Below are 14086 nucleotides of genomic sequence, written 5' to 3'. Positions count from 1 at the left end.
CAAACATTTCGGAGAAGGAAAGTTATTAAAGTCTTGAATTACCTGTACTAAACAAAATGTAAAGCTTTGCATAAATTATTTCTTTGTTATACTTGAGTGACCCGCATAATTTTAAGTGAAAGCCACAGACAATTGAACGGGGTTTTTCAAAATACATTAATGCAGTGATTAAAGACAATAGAAGGGATTATAGAAAGTGGTTTTTGTTAGTTTTTAAGAATTATAGAAAAATATTATTTGTAAATAAGTTTTAGGAAATTTATAAGTATAGGTAAAAATTTGTTTGTTATCGAAATGAAAAAATGGGGGAATTGTGACGAATTGTGATTGGCGGAGATTGAAAAAGGTGGGATAAGTATGTAGGAAAAAGTTTAGCGAGATTGAGGAGAGAGAAAAGATATAGTCAGTTGGTTTCCAAGTCTGTAAGAGGAACAGGGATTGTTCTCTGGCGGTTCCTGAAATGTAGCAAGCAGTAGTGTTGAATGTTAGTGAGTTTTTGTGGAGTTAGTGTATCTGACAGAAGCTGAAGCAGCAAAATATTGTAAGTCATATTTCTCTACTTATATTCCAAGAGTCACTGTTCAGGCCAACGAGAGATTCAGTTTATCGTAAAGAGAAGATATTCCAAGAGTCATTTTTCACTCGGGCCAACGAGAGATTCAGTTTATCGAGAGGAGAAAAGGCTATCATAATTTGAATAATTTGTGCTTTTGAAGGAGATCATTAAGGACGATATACTTGCAACAATCTGCGTAAGATTGCTGATTACATAGGGAGCGGTTGAGAGGAGATAATACAGTCTATAAGGAACAAGGATTTGGACCACTCATCATCAGAGAGAGATATTTTGTTTTCTGCAGTTTTTTCTTTTATTGATAACACAATTTTTACACTTAATTTAGAAAGGATATAAATATTTTGATTAGGAGAGTTAGAATAGTTCGGAATTTTGAGATTTCAATTAATATTGTTTGTACCATTAAATTTGATTGTTCTCGTATGTAGAACAAAATTTTTGAGAATCATTATATGAGATTTGTTTATTGAAAACTTTTGAGTGTGAATTATTTCATTATTTTTATTTCAATATATAGTGTTAGATCATATGTATTTTTATTATTCCGGTATTCTCTGGACCTTACCTTTCACATGTAATAGCATAGATATTGAAGCACGAATTTAACCCTGAGATAAAAGAATTAAAAATTGTGATAGAGTCATAATCATATCATGTAAATAATTTTAATTAATCAAAAAAATTAATTAGCTAATTATTGCTTGGCGCACCAAGACTTTAAATATCACAATAATATATATATATATATATATATATATATATATATATATATATATATATATATATATATATCTAGGACATGCAATTAAAAACGAAAAGGAAAATCAAACCCTAGAAATTAAAAGAAGGACACAATTGTCATGGGCTGCTTTTGGTAAGTTGAGCTTCATTTTAAAAGACAGAAAAATCCCAATACACTTAATACGAAAAACCTATGACACTTGTATACTACTAGTTGCAACTTATGGATTGGAAACTATGACAATAACAAGAAAAATGGCAGAACAATTAAGTAACTCAACAGGCCATGGAGAGGGCCATGTTAAATATAAGCCTCAGAGACAAAATTCCTAACACCGAAATACGTCGAAAAATTAAAGTAACCGACATCATGGAAAAAATAGCGATCTTGAGATGGCAATGGGTAGCACATGTAGCAAGACAAGACACCAACAGATGGTCTTATAAAGTGACATTCTGTAGACCTCGAGAAACAAAAAGAAGCGTGGGAAGACCCAAAAAGAGATGGATAGACGATATAACAGCTGTAGCTGGAAAGCAGTGGGTGAGAATTGTAAAAGATAGAAAAGCGTGGAAGCAATTGGAGGAGGCCTATGTCCAACAATGGATAAATGAAGGCTGAAGAAGAAGAAGAAGATCCATGGCGCTATAACTCTTAACAGATTGACCTTTTCCTTCTCAATATGTGTCCATACAATCTAATTTTCTGTGCTTTTATTGCTCTAACTATGTTCTCTAGACAACTAATTGTCATTAATGAACCGATAACAAAAGTTAACCATTTTAAATACCTAGTATGTTGTATAAACGAGACACTAAATCCGGATGAAGAAATTAAAACTCGTATAGAAATTACAAGAGGAGCATTTATGAAACTTAGATCTATTCTGAGCAATTCTCAGCTGAACTTACAGCTGAGAATTAAGTTCCTAAAATGTTATGTGTATCCTGTATTACTGTATGGATGTAAAACCTGGATTATGAAAGTTAACATGATGAACAAATTAGAAGCCTTCTAGATGTGGTTATATCGTAGAATGCTCAGAATATCATGGGTTCAACACATTTCAAACAGAGAAGTCTTAAACCGAGTAGGTCAAGGTGAAGGCGACTTAATAAAGATGATAAAAAAGAGAAAACTCGAATATCTGGGGCATATAATGAGAGGAAGCAGATACAGGATAATGCAGTTGATACTCAACGGAAAGATCGACGGAAAAAGAAGAATTGGTAGAAAGAAATACTCATGGCTTTGAAACCTTCGTCAATGGACTGGCTTATTAGCAGATGAATTATTATATGCCGCGCAAGATCGTGAACGATATCGGCAAATCGTCATGGAAGCTAGCCATGCCTAAAACTTGGGGACGGTACTCAAAGAAGAAAAAGATGTTCTCTAGATACATCCATTCTTTTATTTCGTGATTCGAATTATTGTGCTGCCTTCTCTTTGATGTCATTATTTTTTTCATAATCTTCCTCTTAAAATTTTTCTGTTGCTCTTCTTCTCTTGCTGTTAATGTAAATGTCCCTGCAACATATACCACTATTGGTCCTATGGTCGTTTTGTAGATTTTCATTTTTGTGTTTCGGTTTATCTTCCCTTCTCTGAATATTTTTTATATTTTTGTAGAATGCCTTATTTCCCGCTTGAATTCTTCGTTTCACATCATTTCTTTTCCTCTGTTGACTAATACTCTGAAATATTTGAACATTCCAACCTCTTCAAACTGTGTGCGTCTACTGTCAGTTCTTTCATTTGTGACTTCTATTTCTTGTATTTTATTTTATTTGTATTTATTTCCAATTCTTTCAGTTCGTTCTCTATTTCTTGGAAGGATTTCTTTTTTGTCCTTTTATCTGTTGCTGCTATGGTTATATCGCCTGCATATCCTATTATTTGTACTACATTCTTGTTTATATACTGGGGTGCAAAATTAACCGGACACCTTAAAAATGGGTCATTTTTGATGTCTCGTATCTCCTAAACCTGTTGTCCGATTTCAGTAATTTTTTTAACATGTTATAAGTCATATTCTTTAACTATATCGCTGTAATAATGTTGCTAATCGGGTAAATTTTCATTGTATACCGGGTGTACCAATCAAAATATGTTTTTTTCTCAAAGTTCGCATCACCCTGTGGAATTTTCTAGCATTGAAAATTTTCCGGCATATAAAATACTGAAATTAAAATCCAACTATAGCTTCATGTTTTCTCAACGTTTTGTTTTTTGATTCATTAGCTTACATTAGATCATAAAAAAGTTATATTACCACATCAGCCGTCATATTACCCGTATGCGCGTTAATGGTGAATATTAAATTCCTACTTGTATGTCAAAAAATGTCTTAAAACCCACCAAATTTCATTTGTATATCTCAATCTGTTTTAAAGCAATAAATAAATCGTTGGTTTGTAAGAAAAATTTCAACACCCTCTATCTCAGAAACGATGCATTTGTGGACATATGTTTATAAAGCAAACTGGCATTATTTTTTCATGTTGAATTTACCCTTGAAGTTTGCCATACTTATTTAAAAACACCCTGTATTGGTGAAGAACATGGTTAATTGTTAAAGTACCTAACTTTGTTATCGTCCAACATAAACGAATGAATCAAAAAACAGAATGTTGAAAAAACAGGGGGCTGTAGTTGGGTTTTAATTTTAGTATTATATAAATGCTAGAATATTCCACAGGGTGATGCGAAGTTTGAAAAAAAAACACAGTTTCATTGGTACACCCGGTATACAATGAAAATTTATCTGTTTAGCAACAATATTATTACAGCGATATTGTTAAAGAATAAGGCTATAAAATCACTTAAATCGAGCAATCGGTTTAGGAAATTCGAGACATCAAAAGTGACCAATTTTTAAGGTGTCCGGTTAATTTTGCATCTCAGTGTAGTTCCTGCTTTTGACAGCTTTTTTATTGTCTACTGATATCTTGTCTACTGATAGAAAAAATAGTACCATTAAAAACACATATCCTTGTCTTAATCCATTTTTTATTTTTATTATTTCTATTCTTTCTCTTCCGGCGTCTACTGTTACTTGGGAATCTCGCGTTGTCGGGAGAATTGGATACTCTTGTAAGTCTTAAATCATTTTTCTTCGGTTTAGTTTGCCAAACGCATGTTTAAAGTCTAGAAAAAGTATATATGTTTCTCTGTCGTACTCGTATGTTTTCTTTATCACTTATTTTAGCGTATGTATAGCGTCTATCGTGGATATTCCTTTTATGAAATCGTACTCTTAATCTCCTATGATTTGTTCTGTGTATATTGTTAGCGTGTCTTTAATTACACCAGTCATTATTTATATGTTACATTCAGTACATTAATTGCTCGGTAGTTTTTACATATTCTATGGTCTTCTTGTTTTGGGATTGGCACTATAATTCCCTTCTTCCATTCTTTGTGTATAGTGCCTCCCCTCCGCAGCTGCCTTCCCGTTTTTTAGTTTACCTATTTTATCTTTCACTTCTGTATAGGTTAATTCTTTTGTTTTTCATCTCGTTCTGTTTAATATTTTTTATCTTACTTCTTCTCTATCCATTTCTTGATAAATTTCTTTGAAACACTTCCGCCATTTGTCTACTTCTCTAGCTACATTAGCTGTCCGTTTTCGGTTACCTAGTTTTAAGGATTGGTACAATGGTTTTGAATTGTGTCCTTTATTTTATGTTTTTATCTTGTTTATAATTTCTTTTACTTTTTCATACTATTTTAATAATAAAAAAATTAATATCTTACCCTGCCCTTCAGTTTTGGTTTCAAGAAAGGCTTGAACAGCTGCCACACCATGTTAAATACAAAAGGTTCTTTAACCATATGAACTTCTTTTAATCTCAAAGGCATCGCTTCTTGGATGAAGGTCAGCAAAAGGAGGCTGAATGCGGGTCCGAGTCCACGGACTTGTTTCATTCCCATACCGTCGTAGTCCATGATAACTACCACGCCTCTAACCTGCGTTTTGGGTTCCAACACGGCCATTTCGTGGATGAGATAGAACATGCGGAAGATTTGATCTGACGTTACTTTTGATGGATCCCATGTTTCTAAAAAATTCAAATAATATATTTAGTAACAGTATGAAAATTTGGTAGTTAAAAATGAAATATCAAAAGCAAGATAATTGAATACAGATGGGAAAACTTTGAAGGAATTCCATCTTGGAGCTGCTCTACTTGGTATTTTTTCCGTTTTTTTCCTTTTCTTAGTTTGGGAATTTCTTGTTTAAATTTGACTATTGGTTATATATTGTCACTGTCGTCTTCTGCTCCTCTGTAGCTTCTATAATCAGTCACAAATCTATTGTGTTTTCTTTCAATGAGAACATGGTCTATTTGGTTTCTACTATTCTCATCAGAAGAGATTCAGGTTATTTTCTGTACATCTTTATGATTAAATTGTGCTCTTACTATCTTCAAATTATGTTTCGTTGAATATTCTATCTCTATTTTTCCATTGACATTACTTTCTTTATGCAGGCATTTACCACCTGTTATATTTATATAAAAATATTCTCTTCCTACTTTCATGTCACATTTTGGCTCTGACACAAAAACGAAAAAGGCAGCAGGGATTGACGAGTTGTACCCGGAAATGCTTAAATATCTGGGAGCCTCAGCCAAAGGCACCATTCTGAATTTGATTAACCTAACATGGAATTCAAGAGTCCCAAGTCAGTGGAGGAAGAGCGAGGTCATACCCACCTTAAAGAAAGAAAAGACCCGAGCCTGACTGATAGCTACCGGCCAATATCCCTCACAAGCTCCTTATGCAAAGTAGCCGAAAAAATGGTTCTGGGCAGACTAAACCGAGCCTTAACCCATCTTGAACTGATTGACGACGCTCAGGCTGGCTTCAGGAAACACAGGAACACCATGGACCATGTAGTCGATTTTGCCCAAAAAGTCAAGGATGCTTTCCACCGTAAGATGTCAACAGTAGCAGTGCTAGTAGACTTCAAAGCTGCATACGACACAGTATGGAGAGGTTTGCTGTTACACAAGATAGCGAAGTCCGGAGTTGACGGCAAACTATTCAATTGGATAAAATCCTTTCTAGGGGAAAGGTATCAGAGAGTCAAATTTCACAACCACTGTTCCAAATTCAGACTGCAAAGACAAGGGCTGCCACAAGGAGCTGTCATCAGCTGCCAATTATTCAACTTAATGATAAACGATGTGCTCGAAATGATTAGAAAGACACCAGGTGTGGAAGCCCTCCTGTATGCTGATGACATCCTAATATGGGCATCAAGTAGCAGTCTGAGAGCGCTCGAGGGAGTAATGAACCAGGCTCTGAAAAATCTAGAAAAATGGGCGGATAAAAACTGCCTAACAGTCAGTACAACCAAAACCGTATATCAAGTACTTAGCCTTTCAACAAAACAGACTGCTGTCAAGCTGACGTATAAAGGAGTTGATCTGAAAAGACAGGACGTAACAAAATACTTGGGGGTGTACATAGATAAGAAAATGACGTGGAAACCTCAAATGGACGACATTGCAGAGAAAGAAACAAAGAGATGTCAACTGCTCAATCGTCTCATAGCAACAAAGTGGGGCGCCACGCAAGATGTCCTGGTAGCAACATACAAAACCTATGTCCGGCCGATATTAGAATATGGGAGTGAAGCTACAATAACTGCGAGTACAAATACCACCTCCAAGCTTGAAGTCGCCCAGAACACTGCCCTTCGCGTCATCACCGGTGCTCCAAAATCAACATCGATTACATCAATGGAAGCCCAGACCGGTATTGAACCAATACAATGCCGCAGAGAGCAACACGCGTTAACCTTCTGGGAAAGGCAAAGACGAACACTTCCACAAAAATGGGACGAATATAGACAAGCAGCCTCACGTCTTAAAACACAAACCACTCCGCTTACAGTAGCAAACCAAATCATGGAAAAATATCACATTGTCCTGTCGGAAGCCGCCCCCTTCCCAGCGCAAACCACACTGGCCCGCTGTCTACCAAACACAGAATTATTGCTTGAAAACCATAACGACCCGAAGCACTTATCGTCAGACATTGCCCTAAGGAAAGCCGCCCTAGAGACGATACACACCAAGTACCCAGCACATGAGTGGCTCCACATCTACTGAAGATCTACTTACTCAAAAAATCTTGAGAATTTCCAACACCCCCAAAAAGTTGCCTTCTTCATCGACTGCCAAGCCGCAATCCTCGCTCTGTCGACAAATCGATACACCGACTGTGCCAAAACAATATCTTGTCGTGTCCAACTATCGAACTTGATGGAAAAAGGGTGGCTGATTACTCTACAATGGATCCCTAGTCATGTCGGTGTTGAAGGAAGTGAAGCGGCGGATGAACTTGCAAAAGAAGGCACTATTCTTCCACAGCCCCCTAGCTTCCAATCGTACACATCAGCAAAGTCCACCATTAGAAGAGGAATCAAAGCGAAGATAAAAGAGCAGCAAATACAAGCCGGTGCTGGAAAATCTTGGGCCCACCTAATAGAGTCACCAATCCCTCGCAACTTGCCGAGACCCATTAGTGTAGCCGTGTTCAGAACAACTACGGGGCATGACTACCTGGCCTCCCATCTACATCGCATCGGCGTCAGCGAAAATGATAACTGTCCACTATGTGATCAGCCCCAGATGGATGCTGCTCACCTTCCAGAGTGCCCAGCCCTGAAAACAGACCCACCCGAGGAGGATGAAGATCGCCTACGAGAAACGGCTCGTCTATACTGGTCAGCGCGCCACCAAATGGCTAACATGCCAAGGGTGGGCGTTGGCTAGTAAGTAAGTAAGTAGTATGTCACATTTTGGTTCTTTTTCAATCAGCTTATAGAGTTGTTCATAGAATTCATTTTTTTTTTTTCATGTCTCTCTTCTGAAGACGCATGTGCGTTAATTAAGCCGATTTTTCTATATATCCCGCACAATCTTAAATAGCAAAGTCTTTCCGATATTGCTTGAAAATCAGTTACTACTTGGCTTATTTTCTCGACATCATACAACCCATCATCAGGTATCCTATATCACTTCTTAGCTGCTTGGTTTCTTGAAAGGCCATTATTTCGATTGTATATTTCTCACGTATTTCATCTAGATTTCTTAATGCTTTTTCATACTTCCACTTTCAATCAATTTTTAATTTATTTTCTTTCTTGCTATCTTCTTATCCCTCAACTAAAATCCTGGTTCTTATCGTAGCCATATGTCACTACCATCTTTCTTAAGCTGCTCACTATTTACTTGTCATTTGGCAATTTAGCGTTAAAAAAATGTATCTTTAATATAAAGTTCCTCCAACTGAACATGAGCTTGAACAATACATACTCTACATGTATTGTTCTTACTCAAAATGATACTGTTAATGTCCAGTTGAGGTAAATTTGCCCATTTTGTTATATGAAGCTCCCGAAAGCGAAATGTACTGTGAATGTTAATCATATCTAGAGTAATTCGTTGTTAAAGCATGTTCAATGTTGTTAGGGCCATGGTAATACGTCAATTCTCTCATTGGTCAACCAGTTTGACACATTAAGTGCGACATGTTGACGAACATATCATAAATATATTCTTTTATCTCCATTCATGGTGTATTTCCATTAATTATGGTAGTTATTTTTCTTCCTTGCTTATTTTGCAATTGTGATTTTTTGTTCCATCTTCTCTATTTTAGTCGTAACCAAAACAATAACAAAAGGTTACAAATACTTTACCCACTCCCTACAGCCTAGGTCAGGCCCTTGATCAGCATCCGGCCCCAAGCAGACCTTTCCTTGGCTGCGCTCCTTCGGTTATCTACCCTTAAAATCTCTTGTATTTTTGCATAAATTGCTATAGAACGTTTTTCGTAATATTGATAAAACTCGTGGTTGAACCTTAGCCTCCACTTACTATTGTCGCAGATGGATTCCAATTTCCTTCTCAATATCTTTATTTCAAAAGTATTAATAAGGTTTATTGTTTTTTCTGCCATAATCCATGTTTGTGCGCCATATGTTGTTGTTGGTAGTATGATGAGTTTATATATTTTGAACTTTACTTTCCTATGGATGTCTTTGGATGCAAACACCTGCGACAGAGAAAAGTATGCTTTGTTAGCAAGCATTATCCTTTTCAGTATTTCCTCCCCTCGCTGCCGTCCTTAGTTATCTGTACAGGTATGTGAGCTATTTTACAACTCCAATATTTGCGTCGTCTATTGTCAAAGTTTCGTTATTTCCTTGTTTGTATTAGGGCTTTAGTTTTATTTACGTTGACGGAACATAAAGTTCTGTGATGTCTGCGTCTACATCGTCTGCGTACATCACAATCTGTTTACATACATTTTTTTTTAAACATATTCCATACAACATATATTAAACAGAGTCGGAGCCAATCCATCTTCCTATTTTAGCCCCTTTGTTATCTAGACACCGGGCTTAGACAAGGAGACCCTCTCGCCACCCTGCTATTTAATTTTGCACTGGAACATGCGGTAAGGAAAGCTCAACCACAACTGACAAACGGATTTGCCGCCCAAGGATCAAAAATACTATTGGCGTTTGCGGATGACGTGGAAACAATTGCACAATCCACCAGAGATGCAAAAGAAGTTTTCATCCTATTCGAAAACGAAGCCAAGGAAGTTGGTCTGAAGGTCAACGAGGACAAGACCAAGTACATGGTGGTTACGAGGAACCCAAGACCAAGGGTTAGACAAAACGTAACAATCAACGAATACAACTTTGAAGTCGTCAAAGAATTCAAGTACCTGGATACTACACAATAACGTATGGAAGCGAGACATGGACTCTGAACCAGCGGAAAATCACTATATTACTGGTACTGGAAAGAAAGATACTGCGGACTATCTATGGACCTTGCAGAGAAGAGACAACAGGTGAATGGAGAAGAAGACACAATGATGAACTCCAGACAGTATATGGAGATGAAAACATAGTACGCTACATTAAAGCAAACCGAATAAGATGGACGTACTAAGATCGAGTGACGAAAGACTCCTGAACGCCACATTCTGGGAAAGGCGCGATGGCAGAAGGTCAGTTGGTCGCCCAAGAAAGAGATGGAAGGACGAAGTAGCCAGTGATCTACGCAAAATGGAAATACAGCAATGGAAAATAGCTGCTCAGGACCGACAGGAAAATAGTAAACGCGACCAAGACTCACATAGAGTTATAGAGCGAAATGATGATGATGTTATCTGGAAGAGATCTGTCAATTGGCTTTGGACTCGTACTTGCGAGAATCCAGCCAGGTATTCTCGTATGATTTGTTCTGTGAAGTAACTCAATCTCCTATTTATGATTTGCATAGAAAGTTAATCTACAGTTTGTCAAAACTAGCAATGACTTCGAAAATTTTACAAACAGCACGTCCACTTGGTGCGCAGCAAAATTACAGGAAATGTTTTAGCAGGACTCGTTCTCTCCGAATACATTCGACGGTCAAAATTTTGAACTCATTCCTTGTCTTGACGAATTAAATAAAAATATTAAAAAAGCTGAAATAAAAATGAGAAAATATTTTATTTTCAATACCTCCAGCGAAGACGAGAAGCACTCTTCTGCCTTTGTGGTCCAAATTGGTCAGTATATTCACTACGTTATGTTCTGTTAAAGCAACTTTCTCGTCGTCAGGCATCAAATTTTCTAAAAGTCCTTTATGTTTTTCTTTAAATTCAGCTATTCTCTTCATCTAAAAAGAAAAAAGGCAAAATAAGTCAATATGTTAATCAGATTTGTTTTATTTCAATTAACCGTGTAGCGTTTTTAAATTTGTGTCTATATATAATATTTAATATCTATATAATAATATAAATTCTGTACAAAGTTTTGTAGCCCGCCCCTATTTTGTTTATCTCGTTAGTACGCATTAAAAATTACCAGGAAATCTGCGTTTGCCTTTTAAAAGGGAATGTAAAAACGATCGATAATATAACAAGTTTTGTATCCAGTTTTCAAGTTTTTTTTTGTCTTTATTTACATTCAAATCCCCCAAATCTCTGATTACATTGTGAGGTAGAAAAATCAATATAATACGTGTTATTTCTTCATATTTGGAAGTATAGTTTATAGTTTGTTTGAGGGTCGCTTTGTAACATAGTTGAGGCCTGTTTTAAAAACAAGAAATTTATGTTATGGACGTAAGAAGGGTCGCCCACACCAGTAATAGATTTAGGTCAAGAGGGGAATTTATTTTGGTTGAATTTGTAAAATCTAACGAGAGGAGTCAAGCAAGAAATTTCAGAGTAGAGAGATGTTTGGTTCGAGAGACGATTCGATTTCTTTATGTAATGTCTAAAACCGGTTAAGGTGATAATACTCTTTGCATAATGGCAGTTTAGAACAGAGTAATCACCATAAGATTTGTGCAGTACACCGGCACTGAAGAAATTTTGAAAATATATAATAATAATATATATAGGATGTCCCCGTCGTCAGCTTGCTTCCTACACCGAACCTAATTCTACATCTTTTGATTGTTGGTCCCTGAGTATGGAAATGGTTTGCTTTGTCCCTGTTGGAGAATATGTCCAGATAGATGTTCCATAGATGTTTAACAAGTTTTTTTTTAAGTTAAGTGCGAAACAGTGAAATCAAGGTAACAATTAACATTTTAATTTTTCCAAATTAGACATTTTTTTGCTAAAAGTAATAATTGCTTTCGTTAAAATTTAAAAGGATTTGTCATATTAATACATTGTAAATTTGATGGTTTAACTTAGCTGTCATTTTAATTGTTTTTTTTTATTTAATGTTAACATATGACAGCTAGCTTTATTTTTTTCGATATTTATTTGTTTTGTTTGTTGTTTTAAAAAAAAGGTTAACTTTGTGCGGTAACATTTGTAAGTTTTTGTAGTATCTCAAAGCTCTGGAGTTTGTAAATGGACACATGTAAGTTGTTTTTATTCTGTATTTGGCAACTATTTATATAGTATATTTTTTGTGCCATTTATATGTTTGATAACTGTTTGTCTGAGACAAAAATAAACGTTTTGATTTGTTTCTCTGATCCATTTTTGTTTTTAGTTTAGAAAAATCTCCTAACCTTTTTTGTGTGTTTGCTTTTCTTCTTTCCTCCAGCAAGTTTAGGATCCTTCAAAGCGGCACCCTTATTCTAAATTGCTAGAAGCCTTTCCTTGTTGTTTTATTTGTCCAGTTGCCCAGGAGATTTGAGTAAGTACCCCTTTATTTCATTCATTGTGTAGATACCCCAATCCGACCCATTTATTTCAACTTATCCACGACCCCAGCTCTCCAACAACCCCCTGAGTGCCGTTCGCACAAGTAACGATTGTTTTGCTTGCTCTATCTTCGCCCCCATAGTTTTTGTCCCCTATTTATACCCCATAATCTTATCCTGAGTATATTATATATAGTTATACGATGATAAAGTAACATTTAAAATATATATATATATATATATATATATATATATATATATATATATATATATATTACAGGATCCAAATTGTAAATACAATACATTTTGTAGGCGGCTATCGCCGTATTCCCGTTCTCCTCCGCCAATCCTCCCGGTCCAAGGCATCCTCCTCCAAACCTCTCAATTCCATCGCTCTTCTAATTCCTTCATTTCATGAGCGTCGAGGTCTACCTCTTTTTCTTCTTCCAGGGGACTTACATCTGCGAAGTTTTTGGGACCAACGTTTGTCAGGCATTCTCAATAGGTGTCCAAACCATTTTAAACCTCTTCTTTCTATTGTGTCAATGACCGTTTCTGTAGCATTCATGTTATTTCTTACAGATTCGTTGGTCTTCCTTTCCAGCCTTGATGTTCTAGCACTTCTCCTCAAATAATCCATTTCAACTGCCAAGAATCTTCTCTTTAGGTCTGAATTAATTGTCCATACTTCAGAGCTATAGCAAAGAACTGATTCAACCATGGTTTGTCCTATTCTTTTTTTGTTTCTTTTGGAAATGTTGCGATCCCATTTAAAATCTGACTTTGAGTAAAATGTATGTAAACTAGTTCAAGTGTTTAGTTTTGTTCAAAAAATTAGTTTCAGTTTCAAATTTATCATAAAAGTGCGTATTTTTGTGAGTCAGATAGCCCCAATTGCAGTGGTGTGCGTTAGATAAATGGAGAACTCCATATATGCTTCCATCGCCGAAATATTCTACCAACTCCGATAAAATACTACGAACTCATTCCATTGACGCGACCAAAAGATGACCTTTGAGAATTTTCGGTGTTTCCGATCATTCGTCGAGATTATCAGATCAGCTAACTGTCGAGATTATTGCCAGCAAAAGCAGGCTCTGGGACAATTACGACTCCACGCATGAAAGCGAATACTTCTCCAAGCGATAAAAAGTTAATGTAATTAGTAATTGCGGCATTTATAATTAAGTGAGTTTTGAATAAAAACACAACAGTCTCAACCTCCACAAGAAACAAATATCTTCGGAATTAGAAAACTGAAAAATGCTAACGTAGTTAAAAAGGCAGATGGAAAAATTTGTGATCACGAATAACAGCGCAAAGAATGGAAGAGATTCATCAGTGACCAGAGAAAATATTACACATGCACATACCACCTGTACAACCAGTTAGAAAGAGATCCCAGTATACCGAAACCAGAAGTCAGAAAAGCAATATAGCAAGCCAAAAATAATAAAACGCGTGGACCAGAAACTTTCATTGCTGTGTAATATTAGGCAATAGCGTGGTTTCACAGTAGAAGAGTTATTTCGCGCAGCAGCCGGTAAAGAAAGGTTTCAGGAAATTGAAAACATA

At 36.1% G+C, this 14086-nt stretch overlaps 1 protein-coding gene across 2 annotated transcripts in view; it reads right to left on the bottom strand.

Moving 5' to 3' along the window:
• The window catches only part of LOC140437803 (clavesin-2), a 63409-nt gene that overhangs the window by 1935 nt on the left and 47388 nt on the right, over nt 1-14086 (bottom strand). For both annotated transcript variants that reach the window (XM_072527551.1, XM_072527550.1), the window contains exons 3-4: nt 10864-11020; nt 5079-5383 (exon numbers count right to left, since the gene is read on the bottom strand). In XM_072527551.1, coding sequence (XP_072383652.1) covers nt 5079-5383; nt 10864-11020 — 462 coding nt within the window. The remainder of the gene's footprint in view (nt 1-5078; nt 5384-10863; nt 11021-14086) is intronic.

Source organism: Diabrotica undecimpunctata, chromosome 3 (genome assembly GCF_040954645.1).
Source record: "Diabrotica undecimpunctata isolate CICGRU chromosome 3, icDiaUnde3, whole genome shotgun sequence".
Classification (NCBI taxonomy): domain Eukaryota; kingdom Metazoa; phylum Arthropoda; class Insecta; order Coleoptera; family Chrysomelidae; genus Diabrotica; species Diabrotica undecimpunctata.
This window is presented reverse-complemented; position numbering and strand designations above follow the sequence as displayed.